Source organism: Anas platyrhynchos, chromosome 11, assembly GCF_047663525.1.
Source record: "Anas platyrhynchos isolate ZD024472 breed Pekin duck chromosome 11, IASCAAS_PekinDuck_T2T, whole genome shotgun sequence".
Classification (NCBI taxonomy): domain Eukaryota; kingdom Metazoa; phylum Chordata; class Aves; order Anseriformes; family Anatidae; genus Anas; species Anas platyrhynchos.
Window position 1 is genome coordinate 21,751,076 of NC_092597.1, and position 27,714 is coordinate 21,778,789.

General features: G+C 39.1%; 2 protein-coding genes and 1 long non-coding RNA gene across 7 annotated transcripts in view; 1 reads left to right on the forward strand and 2 right to left on the reverse strand.

The window, feature by feature from the left end:
- Positions 1 to 17,182, reverse strand: part of CERS3 (ceramide synthase 3) — a 53,879-nt gene extending 36,697 nt beyond the window's left edge. Inside the window, exon 1 of one of the 2 annotated variants that reach the window (XM_072043233.1) lies at positions 16,298 to 17,182. The gene's annotated coding sequence lies outside the window, so the exon portion shown is untranslated. Of the gene's footprint in view, positions 1 to 8,749; positions 8,882 to 16,297 lie in introns of those variants that run through there. The other variant, XM_021266617.4, reaches the window with a different exon arrangement.
- LOC140003374 (uncharacterized) lies at positions 7,444 to 24,453 on the forward strand. The gene is made up of 3 exons (XR_011811879.1): positions 7,444 to 8,207; positions 10,534 to 10,586; positions 24,330 to 24,453. It is a non-coding gene; the product is annotated as an uncharacterized lncRNA (long non-coding RNA).
- Positions 8,875 to 27,654, reverse strand: LINS1 (lines homolog 1). 4 transcript variants are annotated; one of them, XM_027465761.3, is made up of 11 exons: positions 27,495 to 27,654; positions 26,709 to 26,799; positions 24,179 to 24,672; positions 23,975 to 24,064; positions 23,058 to 23,199; positions 22,202 to 22,792; positions 19,509 to 19,689; positions 17,224 to 18,314; positions 11,383 to 11,688; positions 10,635 to 10,693; positions 8,875 to 9,089 (listed from the first exon to the last, which is right to left on the reverse strand). In XM_027465761.3, the coding sequence occupies exons 3-8, from the start codon at positions 24,581 to 24,583 to the stop codon at positions 17,420 to 17,422; spliced, it is 2,304 nt and encodes a 767-aa protein (XP_027321562.3). In that variant the 5' UTR covers positions 24,584 to 24,672; positions 26,709 to 26,799; positions 27,495 to 27,654; the 3' UTR covers positions 8,875 to 9,089; positions 10,635 to 10,693; positions 11,383 to 11,688; positions 17,224 to 17,419. The 4 variants fall into 4 exon arrangements, with proteins under 4 accessions (XP_027321562.3, XP_038040882.2, XP_038040883.2 ...); XM_038184954.2 differs by lacking the exon at positions 27,495 to 27,654 and adding an exon at positions 26,927 to 27,127; XM_038184955.2 differs by lacking the exon at positions 26,709 to 26,799.
- Between the last annotated feature and the right edge of the window lie 60 nt (positions 27,655 to 27,714).

The window sequence follows — 27,714 nt, forward strand, 5'->3', positions numbered from 1 at the left end:
AGGAAACGTGGTACAAGCAAATAACGCAGGAGACCTGGGTCCCACGCTCCCCTGGTCTGCACAGGTTGTGCTTGTAGTGCAGGTCCAAAAGAGGCACGGGAGAAAGCTACTGTAGGCACTGGAGATACGTTCAGGTGTTCTCTGACTGATTTATCACAAAACAGCCCTAGCCGGTGAGGTCTGCAACTCTGTCAGTTTTCTCAGGAGAGAGAGGAGGAAAGAAATCAATCCATAAATCAGCTGGAAGTTGAAAACCCATCATTAAGAGCATGCAGGTGGGGTTATAATCCAGTGGAAGAGAAAATAAGAGAAGATCTAAGAGAAGAGCTAAATCTTAAACTGGCATAAATGAATGCAGATATAAAAAAAAAAAAAAAAAAAAAAAAAAAAAAAAAAACCAACTGTAGATTTTAAAATCTGATGTCTCACTTCAGTCATTAGAACTAAGTTTTTTAATATCTGGTCAAATATTTTACAATTATCATTTATAATTATCATACAAATACACAAAAGACACTAAAGAGAACTCATCTTCTCTACACTGCCTTTCTAAATTAAATATAAAGGGGTGGGAGAGTGGAAAGAAATGTGGAGAGAGTCCAGGGGGTGACTTAGTCCTGTATTAGTGAAGACATTTTGCTGCTGAGCTACTGCTGCTTCATGTGTGGGTTGTAATACACCCCTCGGTCCTGATTTTGCAAATACTACTACGCACAGGACCGAGTATAAAAGTTACAGCGCACAGCAAGTTTAATTGGGGATTTACAAGAAATACTGTGATTTGAGTGTGACCAAACCCTGGATCAGAAGAAAATACCAAAAATCTGTTCTAAAAGGAAAAAAAAAGGTTACATTTAAAACAAAACACTTTAATCTTTTAAAAGTCTCATTTTCAACCTTTTCATTCTAGTTATGTATTTAGAACCATATTTGTTATCCCTCATTTGGCTGTAAGAACTTTACAGAACAAATGTGTTATATATCCGATAAAAATGTTGTAAAATAGAATTAAAATAGACTTCACTATTATATTTTCCATAAGGCTGAAATAAGCAGTTTTTCTACAATTTCCATGAGTAATAAATGGAAATAACTTCTTTCCATAGTAAATTTTCCTGTAAACCAAAATATGAGGAAATAATTGATTTCACGGAACCATAGTTTCAGCAAGGAAACAGTCGAGCTGGGAGAATCTCATGAAGTCTCCTCCTAGTGCTAGACTTGCCCCTGGGAGAGCTGACAGTGCCACATTTGCATAGGATCAAGTGGCAAAATTAAATCATGCTGAGGACATAGCGGCTCAGGCCCTTCCTAATCCTCCAGTATTGAGCAGGGGCCACACAACCTCAGGGTTGCCTGCAGCCACTGGAGGCTCTCACCCTGTGCACTCACACGGGCTTCCCCGATTCAGAGGGCTCGCTCCAAAGCTCACTTTAATCAACCGCTAATGAGCGATTGCTGCAATCCACGCAGGGCTGTTTCCATGCTTCTGCAGCCTCGCAGCAGGTTTGTGAAACAGCAGCTTGGTCCCATCAAACACGGCTGGGGTAACAGGCACCGTGAATCAATTGACTGGTCATGAACAGTAGTCAGCACTGAAATATTAATAACCATTTAATCTTTTTAAATGCTGAAAGGGGATAGTAAAACCTCCTGAATGAATTGTGTGTGCACAAGCAAATGCAAAAAGAAAGGACAGAGAAATCACAATTGTTCCTTCCCTGAGACTTTATAAGCCAAACTTCAGCCTAGAGCACTTTTTTACTGCTGAATTGTAAACTCCTGGAAGTTGGGATTTATAACGGGGCTGCTAACAGACCCTTTACTGCAGCTAGCAGGCGCCATGATAATGAAACAGGGCTTTGAAACGTGACATTTTAGGTCAGACAGAAAGGCTTGCAGACACACTGCTCTGGAAGACCAGGGGAGATGCTCGTTACCCGGTTGTGCTCCATTATATATCTGTATTTTTAAACCAGACTGTGCATTGCAAGTTATCACCAACTGCAGTGGTAATAATGGGCCAGTCTATTAAAACACAGCGGAAAGAGCATCACCAGTCAGGCTACGGAGAGATAAGTTGTGACTGAATGTACCCAGAATACTCAAACCATAGAAAAATTCAGTAGTGTGTATTTTAAAATCAGATTCTTGGGATCTACAACGCATGTTTCCCTTCCACACATCTATGTCCGTATGGCTGTCTTTTCAGATCTTCAGTTACCTAATGCATCTCTATTAAACTAAGCTCCCAATTACACATGCTTAATCCCAATATCTAAGGGAATGTTGGAATGTGGGGGTCTGATCCAGAGTCCACAGATTTCAGAAGAAATCCTTGCTCACAGACACCAAGTATAGTCTGAAACTTGGTTCTCTAAACTCCCCCACCTGCAGTCCCCTTGTGCTTCCTACAGGTTTTTGCCTGGCACACCGGTGATTAGACCATCCCTGATGAATGTCGTCCATCGTCCAAGGGATTATTATAAGACTATAAAACTGTTGATGAGGCTCCACACCTGTTTGCAGCCTATTCTTATGCTTCATTAACCTTAAACTGGACTTTCACCCTCCATCCAATCTGCTCTCACTGCAGCAAACCAGGTCATCCCCCTGGGCAGTCTTGGAGATTTCCATCTTCCTAATAGCAGCTTTTAAACACCTGGGCTGTTTCCCTGTCTCCCTTCAGTCTCAGTCCTCAAGAGGATGTTCCTGGAGCACCTGGAAGGTGAGCAAGTCCTCCCAAACACACCTAGGCACCAGCACCCGGTGCATTTCAGTTTCCTTTTGTGCCCTCTTTGCTCTCAGTGGCTGCCAGTGGATTATTCTTCATCCTCAAATCACGGAGGTCACAAAACATATAGGGACTCCATAAATACTCTTCTGTTGCGTACATCATATACAAGCAAGGGTCTCTTCTGTATTATAAACAAGCTGTGGTCCTTTCAACTTGCTGAAATCCCCTGAAACCCATGTATGTTTTGTATATTTTTTCTGTATTAAAAGGAAACGGAGGCCCAGCAGAAGCCTCCATCTCAGGAAGCACTGCTCAAGGCAAATTACTTGGGAATAGCTCAGTGCTAGCTTTAGCTATCATCATCTTCTCCACGTACTTGCTACTTCCTAGAAACCTTGACAAAATTAGTATTGGAACTCAGTTACAATTTTTAAAACCTAACCCATCTATTATCCCATCCCTCTGCTCAAGAAGCAATTTTAATGTCCCCACAATATCACCGACAGAAGTGATTCAGCTCCCTGGCTTACTCACCATACCTACGGCAATCCCTGTCCCAGACACTAATCCCCATTATCAGCCCTCTCCACATTACGACTTGACTGCTTCCATTTAAATTATTTACTTTGAATCATTTTGACCCTAAACAATGGCTGCGTGGTACGTAAAATGAGAAGCCAGATGATGGAGAATAAGTGATGAAGGCACACAGGCCATTTGTCTCTAACAAACTTTGCCTGTTAGAAAAAAACACATCTGCATATGCAGATGTCTCCTCCTGATTGTTAGCTTCCCGGGACAATCGTGGCAGAGGGACTTCTCAGAGCCCCTTATTCCCACAGCTGGCAGTTCATCAGGCAAAAGCAGGAATGGCAGAGAGCAAACTCTGCTTCCAGGCCACACCAAGTTAAAGGCACATTGCCAGTGCCATAAGAAAGAAAATTTCCCCATTATTGTTGGTCCTGTTCCCACCCCACCCACACCCTCAAAACAAGGGCTATGGTTCTGGCATACTACAGGTAGACAGGACTCAAGCACTTAGACATAATTTAAAGGATGCTGTCTGTAGTGTTCAGTTTTTTGGTTTAAACCCAGTGATTTTCAGCAGCTTGTTGACAGGTCAGGAACCCTTTGGCCATATAGTCTCTGAGAACACCTATTCAAGCACCCATAGCATGAGTGGGAAAGAAAGCATCCACCACAGCCCTCTTGTGGAAGGGACAAATAACCAGGCAGAAGTCTTTCATCCGCCCCTTCTGCCACCCAGGGACAGGGCCTAGGAGCAGCGAGGTGGACAGGCATTTCTTCAGGCAGTGCCTGGCACCTGGGTGGAAAACGGGAGAACCAGTTTCTCAGTGCTTGGGCAAGTGAAGAGTTTTGCAATAGGCTCCTTTCGTGCTGCCAAGAAGTTTTCACCTCCGAGAAATGCTACAACTGCAGTTGCCAGGACCCTGGTTTGTTTTTTGTTTTTTTTTTTTTTTTTCAGTAATCAGTGTAGAAAAACTACAGGACACTTACTTTTGCCAGGAGCTCGTGACAACACAGACACGTGTTCCAGTACAGCCCAAGTGGTGGCAGCCAGTTCCAGCACCGGGCTCAGGCTGCAGCCACTGGATTCCACGGAAGGCTGATCTCCTCGGTTTGCATGAATTGCCACAAGTGGTTATCCTCCCCTCACACTTCCAAAGAAGCAGCGGCAGCTGCAAAGGCCCAGTCTGTCCTGATCTGGGACCAGCTCTAACAAGAAACTTGAAAGGCTGCCCAGCATAAGCCTCCCATTGCTAGGAGCGCTGAGCTCAGAACTTTTTTTTCCTTATGGTCTGTAACGGTGCCAAGGAAGCACCCAGGCACGGCAGGTGCGAAAACGACAACAGCTGAGTGACCTATTTTCTGCTCTACCTAGGCTGAAAAACCTGCTGCTTCCCAGATTCACATCCACGCATCAGCACTGCCAGTGTTAATCTCATCGACAAAACTGGAATTTTTACCATTGTGCTAACAATAAAATATAGTTTAGAAAAAAATGGAAAGTTCGCCTGCACCCTGAAAATTAAACACTCCAAATAAAGAAACTAATCGCCTCCTTGGTAAAGAAGGAGCCCTTCTGTAGCCTAATGGGCTGGCACCAAACAGGAAAATCAGGACTGCTTAGTTTAGGAACTGCATCCTTTGTAATTAAAGAAAAGCCTACACAGTGGGGAAGTACCAAAGTGAAGTTTCTTTCCAAACTGGGCTCCTTGGATCCTTGATACACTCAGTTACAAACAACAAACAAAACAACAACAACAAAAAAGCCACACTTGAATTTTTAATGATGTTAAGCAAAAAGGGCAAATTTTGGTCTGACAAAAGCTATGTGGTTAGATTTTGGAAAGCAAAGTCAGGAGCTGCTTTGAAGTGCAATTTCTGGCTGCTACAGCCTGGGAAATAAAAAAACAGGCAAAGCTTTGATTTTGTTCTCCATGCAACAGCTCCTGCTTACAAAAACTAAGAGAAACTTAGAAGAAGTAAGAGAAGGAGATATCCAGGTTTGGAATATGTATTGGGAGAACTTCCCATCCTTATTTATTGAACACATTGGAAAACCCAATAGATGGGTAACACAAACACGCAAGTGCAAAAAGAGCATAATTTCTCTGGGCATCTTTCGTATCTACTCAGTGCTACTCTGGAGGTGTTACAGGGAAAGAATAAATCAGCAAAAAGGATAAGACAATCCTCTCCACCTTCTTCTCCAACTTCTCTCGTCATTTGGAAGAATGATGTGGGGACTGTTTGTTTTAGGTTAGAGGTTGGACTCGATGATCTTGAGGTCTCTTCCAACCTAGAAATTCTGTGATTCTGTGTGAAGAACTGCTTAAGTTGGTACAGTGATGTGGGGGGAAAAATTATCAAGAGCCCCAGACATCAAAAAGATAGTAAAGCTGTTCCTGGCTGTTGAACTTAAACATTAAACCAAAGTGGTTTAAAAGAGTAAATAAAGATCAGATCCCCACCGTATCACAGGTCCTGTTTTTTGTTTTGCTTCAGACTAAGCAACAAACACGAGAGTTAGCACACAAGTTTCAGTATTACGGTCCGTAATACTGGGCAGAACATCACCCACAGATTCCCAACTGTGATCACCACCATGAAACTGGTGAAAATACACAGCACCTACACTTTGTTTCTAACAGCTATGCAATGTTTTTCCTACTGATAGCAGAACCACCTCAAAGATACCTTTAAAAAAAAATCATACCATTTAAAAAATCATAACATTTAAAAAATAATTAAAAAGAAAAACAAAAACCCACACACGTACAAAGCCAAACTTGTAATGGCTTAGTATTCATGCAAGTGTTGACAGTTGATACCATGCCACAGAGCCTTTCAACTGTACAACAGCTGCTTTATACATCTTCTGGACATAAATGCAACTTGCAAGTTTGGGAGATCATTGGATGTGATGCCAGATTAGTTTCTCCACTGGTGATGTTTTATGCTAAAAATTTTTAGTCCCTGGGGCAGTAACTGCAAACTTGACCACACAAAATACTCACACATCAATTGTTACTTGTAGGTATGTGCCAGATGGAGGCACTGCTCCTTTCTGCTTCTTGGCAACGTTTTTTGCAGTTGACTGAACTGTTCCATGCCTTACTGATGTAAGAGTTTGAACTATCATTTGTGGAGGCAAGAATTGGATGAAGGATATTGAGTTGATGCTACAGGCTCTCTGCATATTGACTCTTCTCATCTCGTTTGTCTAAATGTTAAATTTCACACAACCTGAGCGCATACAACCAGTGGCAGCACAAAATAAAAGAGCGGTTGGACCTTAACATCAGGTTATTATGATGAAACACTGAAATACTCTATACACATAAAAGACCTGAATTAAGACTGCTGTGAGACCTTTAACTTCAAATTTACTCCCTAACATGGACAAATCTCAACTGTAAACAGTTACATGTGCCTAGTTATAAGGCAATTAGAATATTTCACTTCTTTTACTATTCTATCACATTACCTTGTAACTTGGTTTCTATTTTGTAGCAGGCCAAAAGAGCACGGAGTAAATCTCAATTAAGGTGGCAAGCAAGTTTTATTACATTTTCCCCTGCTCTCTGGGGGGAAGAGAACCAAAACTGTTTGAAATAATTAATTTTTGAATAAAAGTTACCACGCTCTCTCTACTTAAAGGTAAAACGTTTCTGAGCATCTAAATTTGTTTCATTTGATCTCGGGCAGCTTAGGAAAGTGAAAAATAGTTCTCACAAAGTATAGCTAATAGTGCAAACTATGCCTACTTCAAAGCTCTAAAGCCCCTAATATTGATAGAGTTGGATAAAGAACTATGAAATAAATCTCTGCAATAATCTTGGGGCAAAAAGAAATTGCAGTTCTATGAAAAAAGCCTGGTCAGAAGTACAAGTTCTTAGATGCTTAATTCATAAGTTTGAGCAGACCAAAGAGGGGCAGAGTTTACTTCAAGAAATCCTTAGTAAAATTTTTCAGAATGTAAGAAAAAAATCTTTTTAAGTATGACTTTTTTCCTTACATTATTATTACTAGGGAAACATGAAAATTAGTGTTAGTTTTGGTGTAAAAACAAAACAAAACAAAACAAAAAAACAGAATTTTATTTGAAATGAAAACTTCAAGTCTAACTTAATGCCAAACTGATTAAAGGAGATTTTACCAGAGGCATGAGCCTTCTTGGTCACATATTTAAGGTAAGGGTTAAGAATCATTTGATCAAGAATAAGCACGTTATTAGCAGTAATAAGTACAGCACTGCCACAAAACATGTGAAGGTAACAGAATAATGAGATACCGGAGAGAGGACCTGAGGGTGTAGAAGCAAAGGATGCAGGTTTCTTCACCTGCACCGTGGATGACTCAACATTTTAAATTAGCCCTTGGTAATTAGGGAAAGGGACAGTGCTGGTGCAGCTGTCCTATTTACAGCTTCCTGAAACAGGGGCCAGTAGACAGTCAAGGTCTTCATGTATTGTGTATGCACAGTGACTTTGATCTCTTGTGCATTGATCTCTTCGTCACCCTGAAACAGAAGTTAAGCCTGCTGTGCTCCCCTGTTCTTATTTCTCCTGTTGGTTATTCCCTCCTTTGTGGTGTAACCTGCCCATGCATTCTCCACCCACAAAGCCAACTAGAGGAGGAGCCAGCACATAACTGGTATTTCATTATTGCAGCCTCTGTTTGGCATCTTCATGTCATAACAAATGCAAGAGATCAGCTAATGTCTACCTGCACAGCCTCTTTGCCAACAGTGGCACCCCAGCTGAAGGTTTGATCCAAGCTAGGAAGCCAGCTAAAAATAGGTATACATTACAAAAAGTAAGAGGATAAAATGCGCAGGGTTCCTCTGTTTGAGTTTTTTTTTAGCCTTACTATGAAATAACCTTTTCTGGCAGCTTATTTGAATGTGTTATTCTTAGCACCAGATACTTCAGATCTTCAACAGGTAAGTCATATTTAAAGCTCTGTTAAACCAATTTTTTTTTTTACAGAATACCTTTTTCTTAGGTGTTTAAAGGACAAAATTAAACTATCTTTTTCAAGCAAATTGAATTTAAGTTTTCTCCGCAAGTATATTTACATCATTCACCAACACATTTTTCCTGTTAATAAATCTTCCTCCCCTCCAGTTCAGAACTAAGTGCTCTTAAAAGCACTTAATAGGATGATGATAAAAGATACAGAAGTACAACCGTAACCTGTACTTCTTTTCTCTAAAAAGAAAAGCAGGTGCCATAGGTTGGAATACCTATAACAATTTTGTCATAGGTTAGTAACCTGTAAGATCTCAACACCTATTCCCCTCTCCATCCTAAAACGATTATAAGGGTTGCTCTAATTTTCCTTTATAAAACAGGCAGCGTTAGAGACCAGCACACGCTAAGAATTTGGAACATAACCTAACGCAAGGAGGCAGCAAAAAAAGAAAAAAAGAAAAACACACAAACAACAACACCAGAAAAAAAAAAAAGTAAAAGAAATTCCTACCTTTATGATGTTGCAGTCAGAGAACATAAGCACATTAGCTGGGAAGAGGCATTACGCTCGCTACTTTGACAAAGGTAAACACGCCCTATCTGCACAACTCTTTCAAATTCTTCAGAGACCCACCCAGCAAAGCTGCGCTTCAAGATTTCTGACTGAAGGCAATCCTGATGTCATACGTCCAACTCAGTGAAACTCGGGAGTAGTAATGCCGAGCGCCTTCCCTTGTGCTTGTTTCAACACAGCAGGTGAAGAAACGTTCTGAATCACATGGTATTCTGCTGCACGATGAGAATTTGTCTCAACTTATGTGGCTCTAGACGTGCACAGGAAGATGCCGTGCCTGCCGATTGTGCAGGAAAGGAAGTCTCAAACTAGTCACTTCACACCAACGTTTTTCGATGCACAATTAGATAAAGTCAGGGTTTTAAAATAAAGTCAGAGAAAGGTTTCATTTCCTACTGGCCAGCCGCAGGAATACTCCCAGCCTCAGTCAATTAAATGCTTTACAGGAAGTGTTTCAGTTCCTCAGAAGATAGAAAATGGAATTCTCAAAATACCTAAAGCAGAGGGAACTTAGCTCAATATATGCTTGGTTAGAGATACCATACAAACATTCATTGTATTTAACCCTTTTCCTTTTTTTTTTTGGGGGGGGGGGGGGGGCTTGCTTTTAATTAATTTAATTCCATGACCGAGGAATAAAGCTGAAAATCATTCCTCAACAGGTCACCCCAGTTTCAAATAATAAAATTAACAGCGTTGTGTTGGCATGACATGATATTCTGATGGGTAGGACATCTTAACGTTGTCGGAAAGGAAGAAAAGAGTATCACTGACAAGCCAAGAGCATCTGCATTTCGAATGTGCAGAGAACCTCTTTTAGCCCTCTCTTTCTGCTTGCAGCCAGCAAACAGCAACCCACACAGTAAGAACAGACAGGTAGGAGATGGATCCAAGTTCCACCTCACCCAGCGTACTGTCTCTGAAGGAAGCTGATGGTTACAGGAGAGTACAAGACCAGGATAAACAAAATGGTAACTGATGCTGCCTCCAGCCTTCAGTAGTTTAGGGCTCAGACTCCCAAACCACAGGTGGTGTCTGTGCACACAGAGATGGAGCATTCCTACCTCCTGCACTCCCATCCCTGCCCTTAATTTCCACTAGTCCTTTTGAGCACATGGGAACTTTCATCGTAAGACAGCAGCGGAGGTGACCCAGGCAATATTTGGATCCAGTTCATTTGCTTTCCCTCAAAGCAATTCAGGCTGAACTGTTTGCTTTGTTCACATGGCAGGTGTTTAGGTTTTTTAGGCATTCTTATTTTGCAGCTTTTGCAAGTCTTCAGTCCTTCCCTAAAACTGGGAGTGGTATTCAATAAACTGAAGCACCAGAGAAATATTAAACATGAAAGATTATTTCAGGCAGGTAGTATTATGGCTTTGCTGTTGCTTTAAATTATCTCCATACTTTCCCACATCTGAACCATTCGTATGAATCAAGCAGAACATTTAGGAACACTTTGCCAATTAGGAGAGCCTACAGCAAGCTGAATCATATATCACTTGGCTAATGCCAGTAATATAACAGGTAATTGGCACAAACACCTCTTTCTTATGCCTCAATCCATAATTTCTTCACTGTTGCACTAAATTGAAAGAAAACAAAACAAAACAAACAAAAAAAACACCTTTTGTTTGACTGGAGCAGATTTGGGGCTGCTCCAAATAATACATTGATAAAAAGTATTTTTACATACTTTTTGAGGAACCTTTTTTTTTTTTTAGGTAGCACTCAGCAGCTACATAGGACTCTACTGCAAGATTAAAGATACTGCACGGTAAGTAACAGGCTAACCATACCTTCTGGATCAAAGCTGCCCACTGACCTTTCAATTACTGTTGCACTTTCACAGAACTGTTAATTCAGGCATCTTTAATCTGAATGCTGCAAAAACAAAAGAAAGCCAGATAACAACAACAACAAAAACTTAGTTTACATTCTTGAGGGAAAAAAAATAAGTAGCTACTCCTTACTTGAAGTGTAAGGCTTGTATTTAATTGTCATATGATTGACTAACTAGATGGAGCATGTATTTGACCCAAATAATTACTACATGTATCAGTGGAAAGCGTAAATTATCTAAAGATTTCAGTGGAAAAAAAATAAAATGAGAAAAAAAAATTACTAAATCCACTTCTTTGGGTTCATTGTGAGTTAATACGTTCATGTGAGTTTTCACCTGAGCTTCTAAGCAGTTACATAAATTAAAAAAAAAATCTATTATTCATTAACTTTCTCAGTAGAGAAAGCCATCTCAGCAATTCCTTGAGATGGTATTAAAACTTCAACTTCTAGAATCAGAGCTGTAGTACATGATGCAACTGCCGGCAGGGAGTGGGGTAAGGGGAAATCCAAGGGTTTCTTTTCTTTTATGAAAAAGTAAAAAATCATCTGCAGAGCTGACAGATAAATGTTCCAAATATATTAGTACCAAGTCATTTTTGTTAACTGATCGTCTCAGTGTGGTTGATCAAATCTCAGCCTCACACACATGCAAAGGAAAAGTAGGAAGGTAGTTATATACTGTCGCGTGGAATTCAAAGCTAGCTTTAAGCTTACCAAGAGTTTCTCACCTGAGACTTAGACTTAAACTGACACAATTCACAACTATTTGATCTAATAATAATTTAGATTCTGAATTCTCTTTTCATGACCATGGAAACCGATCTGCTTGTTGTTTTGCACACTTTTAAGATGAAGGTAAAGATCTTGATATTCTCATCCTTTCTGCTTGTCAGAATCAACAAATATCTGGAAATCACTTCAAGTCACAGAAACACATCCAAGGATCATAACTCAATCCTGCAATCAGTAGCTTAAAAACTAAGCTCCTCTTCTTCACACGGGTTCATACTGTCTCCCAATATATCAATCTGCTCCTACAGAAAAGAGATGAAGTAATCCATTTAAGATCTCTTGAAATGTTTTCTGCTTAAGACCTCTCTTACCGGAAGGTATGACCTGAGTCATAATCCATACAGAGTTTCAAGTTAGGAAAGGTTCATTTCTGATTAATTAATTAATAATATTATCATAATTGAAGACTAGATATCTGACTGGAAATTGTCAAGGTTATAAATACTTACTGTACACAACTGTCATTGCAGGACTAAATCAGGAATACACACCTTTGAATAAACTGGCCAAAATCCTCAAAATGTTTAATTTAAAATATATTTATATATTGCTTAAGAGCTTGATTCCTATGAACTTCATTAAGAATTAGAATGTTTGAGAGTCTGTGACTTAACAAGGAGAGTGAGGCTCCAGGAAGTGAAACCAGCATTACCTTTATACTGCTTTCTAAACAATTTCTTTCACACATTTAACAATTGAGGGATATAAATACCACAATTATGCTCCATCTCTCAAGTTGTTTCAACTTCTGGGCGGTATTTCATTTAGATGCTGAACACACAGCATACTGATAAGCCTCCAGGAGCACAGTTAAGAATCGTCCCGTATCCAGAGGGACAGAGCTGTGATTTAGCAAAGCATTTGCTTGCAGTCTGGACAACTTCCCTTATGTAAAACCTTAGATTGTTTTGCTTGCAAATAATCCTTGGTGAGATTGTTTTTTCCTTTCTCCGTGATTTAACATCACTTTGCCCCTATTTGTCAAAGTCACCCTTCTGATATCCAGAAACAATGTAAATTCTTATCTAGCCGCATATCTATAAGGTACTTACGCTAAGTATGCTCTAAAACATTTGAAAAAATAGAAAAATATAACTTCAGTTGCTTACATTTCTAGTAAGCGGTGTGTTAAAACTTATGTCTGCTACTAAAAATCTTAAGAAAAAGAACTCTAGTAAAGGTTTTACTTCTATAGTTCACACTTTCCCCTCCAAATTCAGCACTACTAATTTCTCAAATAATATTCACATGTACTATTACTGTCTTAAGATGCCAGAAATGCAGACACAATATACTCTGGCTGTAACAGTAGGGATTTAGGGATCAGTCCAACCAATTCATTCAGGGAAGAGTTTTTAATTAATTTCCAACAGTCTGAATAATATAGGATTAAAATAGAGAAGCCTTGTTGATCCGTGGACCTGGAAGCACTGGTTTAACAACTGTATGAAAATAAACCTCAGCAATTTGTAACACTTGCACATAAGACAACGCTGCAAATGTTGTTTGATTACATTAATAGAAGACTCTTAGCGCATCAATCCTTATCTATCCACAGAGAAAACGAGTACAAAATACAAACATACGCTTGGTGCAAAAGAAAGACAACCCCTTTGATGTCTCACCGGCAGTAAGAAGTCCCTCCTCTGCATCTGCTCATGACTGAGAATTACAGAAACCTCTGGTATCATGCTGGCTGATGCTTTTAGCTCAGGTGAAGAGACACTCCTTTAACGGGACCAATGTCCTGCTGAAGATGACCTAGTAATAGATTCCTCCCCGAAGAGATTTTAAAAAAGATTTAGAGTTTTACATTTTCTGCATAATTGCTCTCTACCTAACTGTGAATATTGAACAAAGCACACCAAATTGTCATTTGATGACAAGTCAGCAAAATAGGCTTCATAATCTTGCCCACTGCTGTCTATGCAGTTATTACTTCCTTCAAAGTAGCCATGGACATTTGGAAGCTCTTTGAAGCTCCACAGAAAATCTTTCAGGTTTCAACTCTCTCTGGCCTCAGCATAAGATGAGGCAGATGCTTGGACAGAACTCCTGACACAGTTTCGGGATATGCAAAATTTTCCCTACCACCTTTTAAAAAGGGTAGTATTCAGCAGCACAGTCACCTTTCAGGTTGTATATACTACTTTTTTTCAAGTCCCAGCTGGAAGGCTGCTGCTGACTGACAAAACACATGGTTTGCCACACAAGGGTAAGTAGGAACCAGGAATGACTAAGGATACTGTAACTCTCCACAAAAGCTTTCTACCACAGAATATAACCTTATATTCCTTTCTTGCTGCATGTAAAACAGAGTCAGCTTGTCTACTGAAGAGCATTTCCAACAGTAATCAGCAATAAAGTCCATTACACAGCATTTAAATAGAAAATGACTTGGAACAGCTTAAATCCCTGGGACGTTACCCAGACAAAGCCAGGTCCGTGCCTGCTGTTGAGCTAGTTAGTGACAGTAAAAGGCTGCTTACAATCCACTGACACACACAGATGGCTTCTAACAGGACTTCAGAGTGAGCCAGGTAGCCTGAGAGTTGTACGAAGTGCAACAACAATCTACAAATCCATTTGGAAAATTCTTTGAGAAAACAACAACAAAAAAACAACTGTAATGACCATAGTATTTTCACTCTCCCTGATACTAACAGGCTATGATTAATACCTGGTACTGGCTTCAGACACCATCCCTGACTGAATTTGGAAGAAGTGCAAAGATTTTATCCTGCAGTGATAAACTACGGAAAAACCATGGCTCCTTATTCCCAGTTTTACAAGAGTATTGTACATACAGAAATTCTCAAGGTTGGTTTTTGGTCCTGTATTGCAGGATTAAAACACGTATTACAAGTGTTAACACTAGAAGGTGCAGTCATATAAACATTGGAGGAAAACCAGTCTAAAGAACAACAAACAGAGCCACCTGGATTTAGCTGTGATTGCAACCAAGCTCTACAATAATCCAAGTTTAAGACTATTCTTTAAAATAAATAAATAAATAAATAAATAAATAAATAAATAAATAAATAAAAGCACATCCTTTAAGCAAATTCTAGTGCTGTTTACTTCATTAAAGCGTAATTTATTCTATTGATGTGGGAGGAAAACTCAAAACATAAACGGAGACTGTGGATATTTCTCAGGTTAAGTCCTCAGATAGACAACCATCTCCAGACGGGTCATCTGATCTGTTCTGTGTCCAATAAGAGCAGAAAGTTGTTAGGGATCAACAGCCAAATGTAAGGCATTTTATCCTCCTAATAACAGTATCACTGACCTAGTTCAGAAGTTCTAATTTAACACTGGTAATAGGTTCTGTAGCTGAGTTAATTTGCTCTACCCTAAAATCTTTTGATAGTAAAGACTCAAGAAAAAAAAGAAACCAAACCAAAACCAAACCCCACCTTACATATTCAAATGATAAAAATACAAGCTCATTTATAAAGGTGTTGTCTTTGTACTAGACTTCCTCAAATAGCCACAGAACTACCAACTGCCTGCACTGTTTACACTCATTTTGTGTGGAATAACAAAACAACAAAAAAAAAGTTAATCCTCATCACTTTTACTTCATCTCAGGACCTACAGTTAATTAATGGTAACATATCAAGGTAAAAAGTATAAAATGTTGAGGTAGCTAGTTAGTAGATACAAACCAGATTTACCCATTTTTACCATTAAAACGTTGTGTGAATTAAAACAATGGATTTCTGAGAAGTAAAACATGTGGGAATGATCATTACTAATAACCAACTGGGCACACAATAAACTTCATGCCTGTAACAATTAAATGCAGTTTTATTGCAACCCAACACTGCTATATTCAAAAATCAAAAGTTCTAGATCCTACACTTCTTGCTAAATTCTACACGCTGTGCCGAACTTTTACTTTAAAAAAGTTTAAGTTGTAGTAATCACTGACAAAAATGATGAAAACGAGCACTTAGGAAAACAGGAAGTGTCTCCCCATGCTACCTTTCCCACCCAGTTTATCTTATTGGTGTGTGAGAAATACAGTTGTAATTTAGATATTTCCAACTTGCAAAGTAGCTCAGTGAAACAATGAGGTTAGTCAGGCAAAATCAACTAGTCAGCAAAGCCCAGATTAGAAAAGAAGAGGGGATAGTGGAAAGGATTTCACTGAAACTAAAGTACCTACATTTAAAATTGTGATCTTGAGAAATTCTTGCTCAACTCTCTTGCCAAAGGCACTTCCCTTGTTTGAACAGAAATGTTCCCAAGTTGTCTAGAGCTGCATCTTTGGACATGCCCAGAGGCTTTTTAGTCCTGACAGAAATAAGCAACTTGGCATCTAGAGCATAACCAAGTTCAGACTGTAGAAAGAAACTAAGCATTCCTCTGCCCCAGACAACCGAGAGCTTTAGTTTTAACTAAAGTGACTATAAGCATAAATGGACATTTTTTCCTACTCACTGATATTCTTTTCCAGTCCTATTCTTAAAATCATCTGCACAAAGAAACCATAGGCACAGAATACTGTCTATTACAGCTGTCATCCCAAAAGAGTAAGATTAAGGTTCAAACCTTCTTGTCTAAGAACCCATACCATTCAATGCCTCTGCAGAGCACTGTAATTTCCAGGTAAGTTATCCTATAAACTTCACCCAGTCTTTTCCTCCTCCCAACACATTGTTGATTCACTAGCTGAGAGCTCAACTCTAATCCAGAAGAAGGCCAAGGAGATTTGGGGGAATCAGGGTCACCTGTTCCAGAGTCTGGTTGTTTTAACTCAGTATCTGTATTATTTTACACTAAACAGCTATTTTAAGGGGAAGAGACAACTTACCTGGTTCTAAACCAGAATAGAGCACTTACCTTCAAGAGAAGATCCTAAGAGGAAAACCGTTTCTTTCAGTTCTGATGAGCTCTGAGATTTTATAGTACTTTCTGTCATTGGTATTTTCCCATTGCCTAACCCTTATAAGAGCATTACAAGCTGCATGTTAAGCGTACCAACATTAGGTGGCTTCCTGTTAAGTGCACACACTGGTTTGGAGATCCTGTTCTGAACTAACTTTCCATAGGCAGAGTCTTAGACACTTACTTTTCAGGTTATTCAAATTAGAACTAATAACAGATGCAACTATAAAAGTTTACACTCAACATCCACCTTGCTGCATTGCAGATATTTAATTTCTAGTTCTCTACTTCGTAAATATATTCTATACTTAGATAAAACGTAATGGAAGTAAGGATTTCTTTTGGAATTTCAACAATGCAACTTCTGCATTATCTAAGTTTGATTTTTAAATGTAATGCTCCACTAAAATGTTCTATAAATAGGCAACATACCATGAAATACTGAGAAAAACTAAATACAACTTTTAGTGAGATAGTAACGCTACTGATTAGATCAGGCAAAAAGTAAATCCTAGACATTACTTGAGCACTTTAACCAAGAAACGAGAGGCATGGATTACTGGGATTGTGCTACTACCCCCACATGTCCATTTAGAGCAGAGCACTGATTCAGAACACACAGTATAAACCCCTCAAAACTCCCCAAAACACAGTGTGAACTCCCCCTAAAACTGTCCCCAGCTACAATATTTTATTTAGCTCAATCTCTAAGCAGTTAAATGTTGCATAAACACTTCATTGGAGCCTGTAAATCATTAGAATGACATTCAGTATAATTGACAATACTTTAAATACTGTTGATAAGCTTTCAGATTAGTTGTTTATTATCAAACTATGGATAGCTAGCAATTAATCTTCATATACACTACAGACGTACATACCATGAATATGCCTGGGACCCTAAGGTAATGAATGGATCACGTCACTGAGCAGATTTTTTAAGGTGTTAACCAAAAACATGTTTATCCTGTTTCAGTTTAAACACACTGACAGGTGCAAAAGGCGTGAGCTTTAGAAGTCATTCATCTCATGGAAATGTTCTCTACTGTACTAGTTAGAAATCACCAGATCTTTGACTTAATTTGTGCTTTTACTGATCTTCTCAACGTGACTCAGTAGTCTCAACAACGCAGATGGATTATATGGGAAAAGATTTCTTCTCTGCAACCTAGAAATAGCATTTTGCAGTTCTTCCAAACACTTTGTTGATTTATAAAGCATTATTTTTAGGGGAACGATGTTATCTGAAGGCTCTATACAAGCCAAACTGGATGAAGTATTACATCCCTTTTGTTTCAGAGGCAACATTTGAGACTTGATTTTATTCTGCGTATCGTCTGTGTAGCTGCAAACAGTTTCACTTATCATTGTCTCATGCTCATTATTTAAAGGCATCTTCTCTGTGTTTACCAAACACTCTTTTCCAACTGATTCTAATTCAGAATCTTCTGAGCTGTCATAATTAACAAGGCTTTGAAGAGAACCCAGCAGAGAGGTACTATCGTTGCATAGCAATGACTTAGACTGGTTAGACTCTGCAACTTCATTATTGCCTTGCTCTGTGGTAAGCACTAAGCAACTGTGAGAAGAAGCCAAAGGTATCAGAGTCTGTGGTTCTGGTTCACAAGGAGCATTTTGCAAATTCACATCACTCATGCAGCTTTGTTTTTCTTGATGTGGAGGCTTGATAGAAGAAACCGGTTGACAAGTGCCATGCTTGGTATCAAAATAGTTACAGACATTTACAAACTGATGCCAGTCTTCTCTAAGAAGTTTTAAGTACCTTACCAAGTACTCCAGAAAGCAAGTTTCTGATGAAATCAAAAAATCTAGCAGCACTGTGGAATCAAATGCAATTTTTTCTAGAAAAAATAAAAATATACAGTGAGGATTATAGCCACTTGCATGTGTAAGGCAATTCCAGCTTTCCTCTTCTTTTTGGCTTAAGTTATCAGCAGCATCACGCCGTAACCTGAAAAGTAGGTTGTGAAATGGATTAAATTCAATATAAGTTTACAGTTAAGAACAGATATGTGCACAAAAGTGCATTCTTGATCTTTTTTGATGTTCTCTGACAGAGAAACTAAATGCACATACATTAGATCCTGTTGCAATTAAATGTTTCATAGTGATAGATTTCCAGGTCAATATTTTATATAAATAAAACTGTCTAAAAAATAAAATATGAGACAAAAGCACCTGCTGGAATCCCAGCAAGGTAATTTGTTTTGTTAGATGAGTTTTCTATGCAAGACAGAACTGAAACTTGTTCCCACCTACAGTATGTAATACTTTGAAAACCAATAACCCACCAGACTCAGATTTTGTCAAAAAATAAACACTAGGAAAAACAAAGTTTTGCTACTAGAGAATGAACACAGGGAGGTGGGAGATCAGACAGTTTAGAAAGTCAAAGCACTTAAAGAAGGCTTTCTTAAACTGCACTTCTCCTTAGGACGCATTCTGGGAGAAACAAGGTTACTTCTAATACATGAACTCATATTTTAATATTTTTTTAAACCTGCACACAGATTACATTGGGAAAAGGTGGGCTTTTATTTAGGTGCCTAAAAAGAACTGTATGTATATATGATATCTCAATATCTTCATATTAGAAGCTCGAAAGACATTTTATAAATTAGGATAATATCTTGCATGGTAACAACAATGAAGCACTGAATGTCCAAGACAAATTTATAAAGAACACATTTCTGATATTAGTAATTGCAGTATTTACCAAGTAGCTAGAATTAACATGGGTCCAAACATGAGAGCACTACCTTGCCAGACATCCCTAAATTCCTGAAGCTTAATTACAATATCACGTTCTTCAGAAACTCAGTGTTGAAAGAAAAGTCTTGCCTTTTATCTATATCTAACCACTATTTAGATTGTGAAGTCAATTATTCTCAATTGCAGTTCTAAGCGCTAAAGTATTTAATAGGAATTAGTTGCACAACTCCCCCGCTTCAATCCAAAAGCCACTTAATTAAATTATCAGAAAAGTTAGCAGCTCTCACACCATACATTACTACATAGTCCTGAGTTTACTATTAAAAATATTTCTCCTTTATACAAAACTAATCAATGGAAATGTTATGCATTTTACAATAACCTCATTAAATCATTATTATTCATAGGTCTAATAAATAAAATATGTACTAACCTATCAAATTTTAAGTAACTGAGTAATAAAGCTTTAGCAGCTTCCCACATATCATCATCTTGCTCGATGAAAACCAAGGAGAGCCATTCACAGTGATGTACAACTGGGTGGGATTGTGGGGAACACTTCATATGACTCCTCCAGAATGTCAACAGTTGGGACATGGAACTCTGAAAGACTTCTGGAAAATAATTTCAAAAAACATGATTTTTATTTACTTTGTTACTAAACAACATAAAAACTCTTGCATATAACAAGGTGAATTCTCTTGCACCTGAGCTTGCAGACTAATGAACAAAATTCACTTCCACAGAATTGCATATATCGCAAAGCCTACAAAATTTTGATAGACCTGTACAGCCGGGATTTATATTTTCCTTTAACTCCCTGATTCATTTTTCCTTTCCTTCTGCACTTCTGAATGGGAAAATCACCTCAAAATTAATGTCATTTTAGTGCAGTAGCTTACTCATAAAAATACCTTTGTATTCCTACGACTGAGACAGACTCCCTCTCCCTTAGGAGAAGAAACCTCTTCAATGCTAACAACAAACTATAAAAAGATTCTTTATGTCTGAACTTAGGTACCAGTTTTTCATGTAATGCAGCATATTCAACATTTAGAAAACCAAAGAAAAGCAACACTTCTTTACCCCAAAGGTATTCCTTAAGTAAGAACTCTAATGCTACTGGACGTACACCATGGCTTAAAGAGCACAGCTGCAACATTTATGTAACAGTGATTACTGCTTTTGGAAGATGTCCTGCAACATGGAAATCAATTTTACTTACAAAACCATCATTACATATTTTTCCTTAATATTTGACTTTAAAATTTGCTTTGCCTCTTAGAAAAAAAATACGAACAGCAAATTATCTTGGCTATTAGTTACTATTCAGACTGAAATTCTTCCATATAAATCAAAGCTATCTGGAAATTACTCTCAAAATTGACATGAATTAAAGTTAAGCCACTGTAATTCATATTAATAAAAAAAAAAAAAAAAGATAGGATCAACCAGCTTCCCGGAAGGGAAGTTAGCATATTAAAGCACTTTGGTGCTTGTTTTAACCACTTCATTTAACACCACTCAAATAGAAGCACCGTTCCTTTCAACTTGAAATTCCTCATGACACCTGTGGTATTTGAATCTAATTAAACAACTCATTTTTGTGGAATGAATCTGGAAAAGAAACATTTTTTTCTTTGAGACAGAATTATCCACAGAGACGTCTAAAACAGATTCAGCCTACATTTATTCTATTCACTTGCTCTTAAACAGTCTCAGAACTTTTTCCGGAGGTGGACTTTAAGCAAGATATTCTCTGCAAATACTTAAAAATCCTAACAATACAACTGGCATCACAAACACGACATCTTCCAAAAATATGGAAAAAGTGCCAGAAGCTCTCTTGCAAAATTCTGGAGCTCTTTTGCACAGATGAATTAGGACTTTTTATATTTCTACATTCTGTAGCAAACAAAATAAAATAACATTTACATCTTGAACTGTTAAAGTTCCTCAATAAATGCAAAATGCTGTAAAAAAAACTATCCTTCTATAAATAGATTAAATAGTTTTGAATTTTGCCACGTCAACAGTTGACTGACAATAAGGAACACCCATTCTCACTTGAATTTGGCTACAAACAGTTTCAGAACCACCCGTCCATTTTTGCTGTGAAGTCTGTACTCCAGGGACAGCAAGCTGCTTTGATCACAGGATTTGCACATCCAGGTTCACATGTAGCATCACAAGATGTGCACCATGTGCCTCTGAGAGGCAAAAAGGCGAGTGGGAAGCCGGGATTCCAGAAGCGTTTCCCAGGCAAGAAGTCTCACCCCACCACTCCCTTAGAGCATACAAAGCGACTACTCCCCGGTGAGATGCAGCACCACGTCCTCTCCTGTCAGGAACGCAAATTACACAGCATTCCTCTGCCATCCCACTGTCTGCCTTGTGGCGTAGTCCTAGCGCAAGAGACTGATCTGCTCTTCTACTAATCTAATTCATCTATTCAGTGGAACAAACACACTCAAGCTGAGCAGGTATGAAAAGTATGCCTAGCACCTACTAATTCAAAGGACTAGACCTGTAAGTCAGAGTGAAGAACACCGCCAGCATACGCTGCCAGCTCCCATAATTTCCCTATCTTCTACTTTACAGCTTCATTATTTTTACCTTTGCTACCACTGCTGTTTTCTGCCCCATTACATTATTTGTCTGACAGCAATGCCAGTACCTTCAACCAAGTTAAGTGCAGGTCTAGCTCCATGTTAGAAATCAGGAGAGAGTTGCCTGTCCTTGCTTTCAGTTCTCCATTCCCTACAGAGTAGATGCTTGTGCTATGGGCTCTCTTCTCTTCCACCTGGAGAAGAGCCTGGTGTTCTCAAGCTGGCTCAACTATTTCAAATATTAACGTATGTTTCTTAACAGGAAAAGCTTTCAATCCCAAACACAGCTGTTGCAACCCCCCCATATTCCAGGGCTAAGGATAGGATGAAACATAAAGAGCCAACTTAGGCAGAACACAGCGACAGTTCTGGCAAGTTTTCTGTATGTTTTTTTCCTTCCTCCCTTCTATCACTACTAATTCAGATGAATTTATTTACAGTCTTAATGAGCTGTGACTTCAAATTTAAAAGCTTTAAAAGTATTGCCACTTACTGAACGAAACCAAGAGATTGTTACCTTTGATTTCAGCTTCTGTAGCAGAGTTCTGAAACTTGAACTCCAATGTTTTAAGCACAACCAGACTTATGGCTCTGAGAACAGTTTGGTCAGAACCACTTTGAGTGTTATCTCCAGGCAGAGCTTCACTACTTCCAAAGTAGCTGGCCTTTTCACCAAGTGGGATTTGATCAAGCCAAGTCAAATTCACAACTTGCAGAACAGCATTACTCAGAGCAAGCATGTCCTCATAGAAATATGGGTTTTGTAAGGACTGTGATCCACTTACAATATCTTCTCCAGATTTACAAAGGACACATTTTTTAAGGAGCATAATGAACTTCTTCTTGATGAAATAGTGAGTTGATGAGCTAATGACGTTCAGGACATAAGAAACTTTCAGAAACAATACTCTCTGGCATTTCAGTGGTAACTGCAATTCAGTTCTGGAAGCCAGAAGTGCTTCAAGCAGATCTGTAAAACTTATCAAATTATTTGCAGCTTCAGAATAAGGTGAAGTATAGAGATGACCGTCAAAATGATGGAGCAGAACGGAATTATAAAATCCTTCAAGTACATCATCAAGAGGCGACAACAACTTCTTCAAAATATCTATAGCAACAAGAATAATGTTAGAGTTGGTGTTCCAGGATAACAGCCAGCTAAATCATCATATAAGCAGAAAACAAGTGATTGTGACTACTCAGTTTTTAAGCACGTTAAACCCACTACATTTTTAATTGCATTTTCTCCCCCTCTTCGCAGCAAAGCAAAATAGGTGTTGTACAGACAAGCTGCTCTAGATGAGATTACAAGTAATATTCCTCCCCCTAGTGGGCAGTCGTGTATTGATACTATCATGAAATTGCTACGGTACCTGCTTTGGGTAAAGTTTCATCTTTCAGTATGTCTTTGATAATAGCTGTAAGAGTCCACAGACATTCTGCTACCTGGGTACACATAGGGAATTCCAAAAGAGTCTTCAAACTATGGCTGAGCCAGGTGATATTCAATGCATTCTATGGAAATGAGATAAAAAAGCATGTATGTTCTACAGTTGCTATACAAATTAAAATAAAACATTATACAATGATTCAAATTTGTAATTAAATGTAATTAATAAGATGCAAACTAAGACATAGAAAAATCACAGGTAAAAGCAATACATCCACCTAGTGCCTTTTATGTATGTAGACCTGTGTTTGTAAATATGAAGTCACGCATGCAATAGCAATTAGCTCTATTTTCAAGAAAGGGAAAACCAAACCTCAGTGTTATGTAACCTGTCCCAAATCAGATAATACTGTAGACAGACCACATCTGAATTCATAATTCCCAGTCTCAGTGAACTCTGCAAGATACTACAAACGTGTTTCTGAGAGAAATACATGTATTCAGGTATGATACTATGGAGGCTATAATATTTACCCATCAAATATACAGTAGGAAAAACCAACAAATCATTGGAATATCGAACAAGAAAATACAGAAATGTATTTGATTAACTTTCAATAGGTTGTTACTTATTTTCACCTACTGCATCATGCAACAAACCTCAACTAACTCTACACATATTGATAGTGTAGTTTATTGTTTTTTGGAAATACCTGTATTGCAAGCTTAAAGAGAGTACTTCTTGTGACTTAGAGATACTTTATGCTAAAGTTGTTTCATGAAATTTCAGATTTTTCTGTGTCTTCTGCAAATCAGTTTGCTCTAGAGTAAATGGAACAACTTGAAGGGATGTATTCACAAAGTCATTTTTTAAGCTGTGAGAAGTTATATGACACTCACCTCTTCCTTCAGCTGGAAATACACAAGAGATGCTAAACTTTTTGAAGCCATGTGTGATAATAGCCAATCACAACTACTGAGCAAACAAATCTGCAGATGTAAAAAAAAAAAAAAAAACACAAAACAAAACACAAAAAACACATTAAGTAATATTCCTTTTTCCCCCCTTCTGCAAAGATCTTTCAAAAGTTTATAAAAGCTTACCAATTTCGAACTGATTTTTGGCTCCTTCAGAAGAAGGATGAGGATTTCACAGTACTTCTGTCTTGTACTGAATTCAGTTTCCTCAGATACTGCTTTATCAACCAGCATTTTGATCAAGGTTAACTGAAGCAGCATCACTTCTCTTGGACAGGATGAGAAATTCATGTTTGCTAAGTCACGCGATACATCATCTGCTGTAGACCCAACAGTGTCTGAAATAGCGTCCTGATGGCTCCTAATACCACCCTCAGTAGATGGTAGATGCATTCGATCACACGATTCATCTCCTTCTGGTGACTGCTCAATACACAGAGTAAGAAAAGAGGCATAATAACGGTTTTCCTTTGCTAATGGAATTCCTGCCAGTATGTCTTTGTACATCTGCTGTAGCAAAGACATCTTCATTATGAGAACACTCAATATTTTGGGGGAAGTCGTATATCTTCACGGATTATTTCTGATCACTGCAAATCAGCTTTGAAGTTATTTTCATCCTGTAAGAGAAATTGACACATTATTAGATGCTTCTCTTCTAAGTTACCTAGAAATAAATATTTTACTATTACTGAACTTAATAGGTAGCCATAAAGAAACTTCTGAAAGCTATGAGAACTTCAGTCAAATCTTTCTACCTTCACATTGCTAGATTTACCAACAACTCACTTCCTTTGTGACAGATCGCTCCAAAAACAGGCATAAAGTTTCAGCTGAGCTTTTTCACCTGAACCAGCAATGTTTATTTCTCCACTAAGGCTGGACAGAACAACATCTACCAAAAAATATGTAAAACAAAGCACAAGTCTTCTATTCTGTTGCACATAGGCTCAAGGTAAGCAGTGTGAATATACACCAGGGGAGAACCAAGCTCCTAATTTTGTAAGGAGGACCACAGAATTCATTTACCTCTAAATGTGCAGAATTCTTATTCTGAGCACATAAATCTTGTAACCCAAACCTGGCTCTTAGATAATGCAAAGGATAAACTCTTCTGGTTGATCCTGTGACCAGAAGACTGGTCTCAAGGGCACAGTGGCTGAAAAGTTCAAAACAAAAATTTACTTAAAGTGTAAAAGGCCTTGGGAGCCAATAAAAGTATTTAACCACACTCAGAAAAGATTTTTTAAAAAATCTTTATCACAAAGTCAATGGAACATTTCTTAAAATCACTACACTGGAACATTCAGTACAGCTTTAAAAGAAAGGCTATTAAGAATTCAAATCCCTCTTCAAAGCCTGCGCAGCTAAGCATCTGCAAATTTCTAGTCATTATGCAAGCAAGGCAGGTATCAGATCTTCCCAGAAAACAAAACAGATATACTTAAGAACACCAGGGTTTCTTTTTCATTTATATTGAGAGTGATATTAGTCTGTATCACTTTTAACATGTTATCTAAGCAGAGCCCCTTTAATAAAAGAAACTCATTACCTTTTATCTGCTGTGAATTTAGGAGAGGGATTTATTTTCTTTATTGGAATTTGCTTTTGGGACTCCCTCTCTAAATCTGGCACAGTCAGCCAGGTAGGCTGCTGAAAGCCACCTGTCTCTAGCTGGCTTTTGCTTAAATATTATGCTTCCCACTTCTCACCAGAGGAAGAAAACAGCTCGGCCTCTTAACTGATAAAAGATCGGAAATATCTTCCCATCTATGTTTTCAGTTATACCAAAAATTATCATCACACCAAAAATAAGTTACTGGTTTTTAGGAGAATATTAGAAAACATAGAAACTACAAAATTCAGTATTCGAAAGGTGATTAATTTTCTAAGTTCTAATCTTTGTAGGTTTTTAGAATTACTAAACATTGACAATTACACCTTGCTTTGTACACAAAGTGATTCTGATCTTTTTTCTTTTTTTTAAACTACAGCTGAAGTACGCATTGAAGAAATGACTTCCCAAAGCTACAAAGTAGTGGTGGTAGAGCAGGACATGCCACGCAGACTGCTAACTACTGCCACAAGCGGCAGTCTTTCCTTTGCTGTAAATTCAAACCTAAAATTTGAAAATCACCAGATGCCTGCATTGCAGGGAGTCATCTGCAGTTCCCTCTGGTGGGGTATTTTGGAAGAGATATTCAGCAACGGCTGTCCGGACAGCTCCAAAGTGTCCCTCACCTCATCCACAGCAGACCTAAGAACCCTTTCCCCACCCCTTTCCCATATTCCACATTTTAGATTTTAAAAGCAGACTTTGTGCTTCATACAAACTCCTTCATCTGCAGAATCTACTTGGAATTCTCCTCAAGATAAAAATTTATGGCGTGAAACCTCATAAAATTTCTTCAGAAACCACTCTGAATATTTTATATAGCTATTGTTCCCATCCTTGAGTTTTATTTCTTCCTAAACGAACATCTAATAAAGTAAAATTATCTCAACACATTTACTTCTGCGTCCAAAATCAACCCAAATTATCACCCTTCATGGTAAATGAACAGATCTTTCGTGCACAAATTCATAAAATACTGCAAGGCTGTTAAAGGCGAGAGGGACTTGGAACTTTGCTGGGACGTGCGCTGTGAAATTTTACCTTCGCCACATGATATTGGCTGTGCTCTCCTTGATCCTACCGTGACATCAATATGAAAACCATTAATTTGCGGAGCTCTTTACAAAAACACCTGAAGATGGGAGAAAACGTCAGAGAGTGCCTAGATTTGGTTCTGACAGAAAGCACGGTGGAGAGCTCAACGCTGACGAGCACAGAGCTATCGTAGCCATAAAAAAACGACAAATTCCAACCCTTACTTGTATTATTTATTCGTTATTTAGACAGCATCTAAAAACTAATTACGATAAGGCCCCACAGTGCCAGTCTCTTGCATAAACATCAGGAAGTGCTTCTAAAGACCTCCTGTATAGACAAATCAGGCGACAGACAGGAAAGCTATAGAGAAAAAACCACTTTGCTATCTATTACTTTCATGACTTCAGCTGGACCACCACAAACCCCTCTAAATAATAAAATTTCCTCACAGAGGCCGCCAACGGCTGCTGCCCCCCCCCCCCCCCCCCTTCCCTCAGCCCTCAGCCCTCAGCCCTCAGCCCCCAGCCCCCGCCCGCCTCAGCCCCTCACCAAGCCCCGCCCCCCCTAAGCCCCGCCCACCCCCAAGCCCCGCCCCCTCTCTCCTCTCCCTCCCCCCCCCCCTCCCGGCAGCCCGCGGCCCCGCTTAGTCACCCCCAGGCCGCCCCGCGCACGGGGGTTCCCGCCCCGCCCCTCCCCGCTGCTAGGCAACCGTTGCCAGGTAACCACCGCGACTCACCCCCCCCTCCCCAAACACCCGGACGGGTCGCGGCAAGGCCCAAACCTCCTCACCCAAACCGCGCGAACGTCCGCGGCCGCCCCCCTTGCTCTTGTCGCAAAGCCCTCCCCCCTCCCCCCCCTCCCTCCCTCCTTTACGGCAAGGGGAGGGCAGCGGAGGAGGAGGGAGAGGGGGGGAAAAAAGGGGGCGGAGCCTCCGTCAGCCCGCCAACCAATCAAACGCGGCGGGCGGGGGCGGGCCCAGCGCGGCGCCTTCTGATTGGCGGAGCCGGGG

What these genes read in the sequence shown, in the direction of transcription:
- LINS1 (XM_038184955.2), bottom strand. Translation starts at nt 24,583, where the DNA reads ATGAAGATGTCTTTGCTACAGCAGATGTACAAAGACATACTGGCAGGA. An exon ending in ATTTCCAGCTGAAGGAAGAG is followed by an intron (nt 23,200 to 23,974) that starts GTGAGTGTCATA and finishes TCATTTCCATAG; the next exon opens with AATGCATTGAATATCACCTG. An exon ending in TGAAACTTTACCCAAAGCAG is followed by an intron (nt 22,793 to 23,057) that starts GTACCGTAGCAA and finishes TTGTTGCTATAG; the next exon opens with ATATTTTGAAGAAGTTGTTG.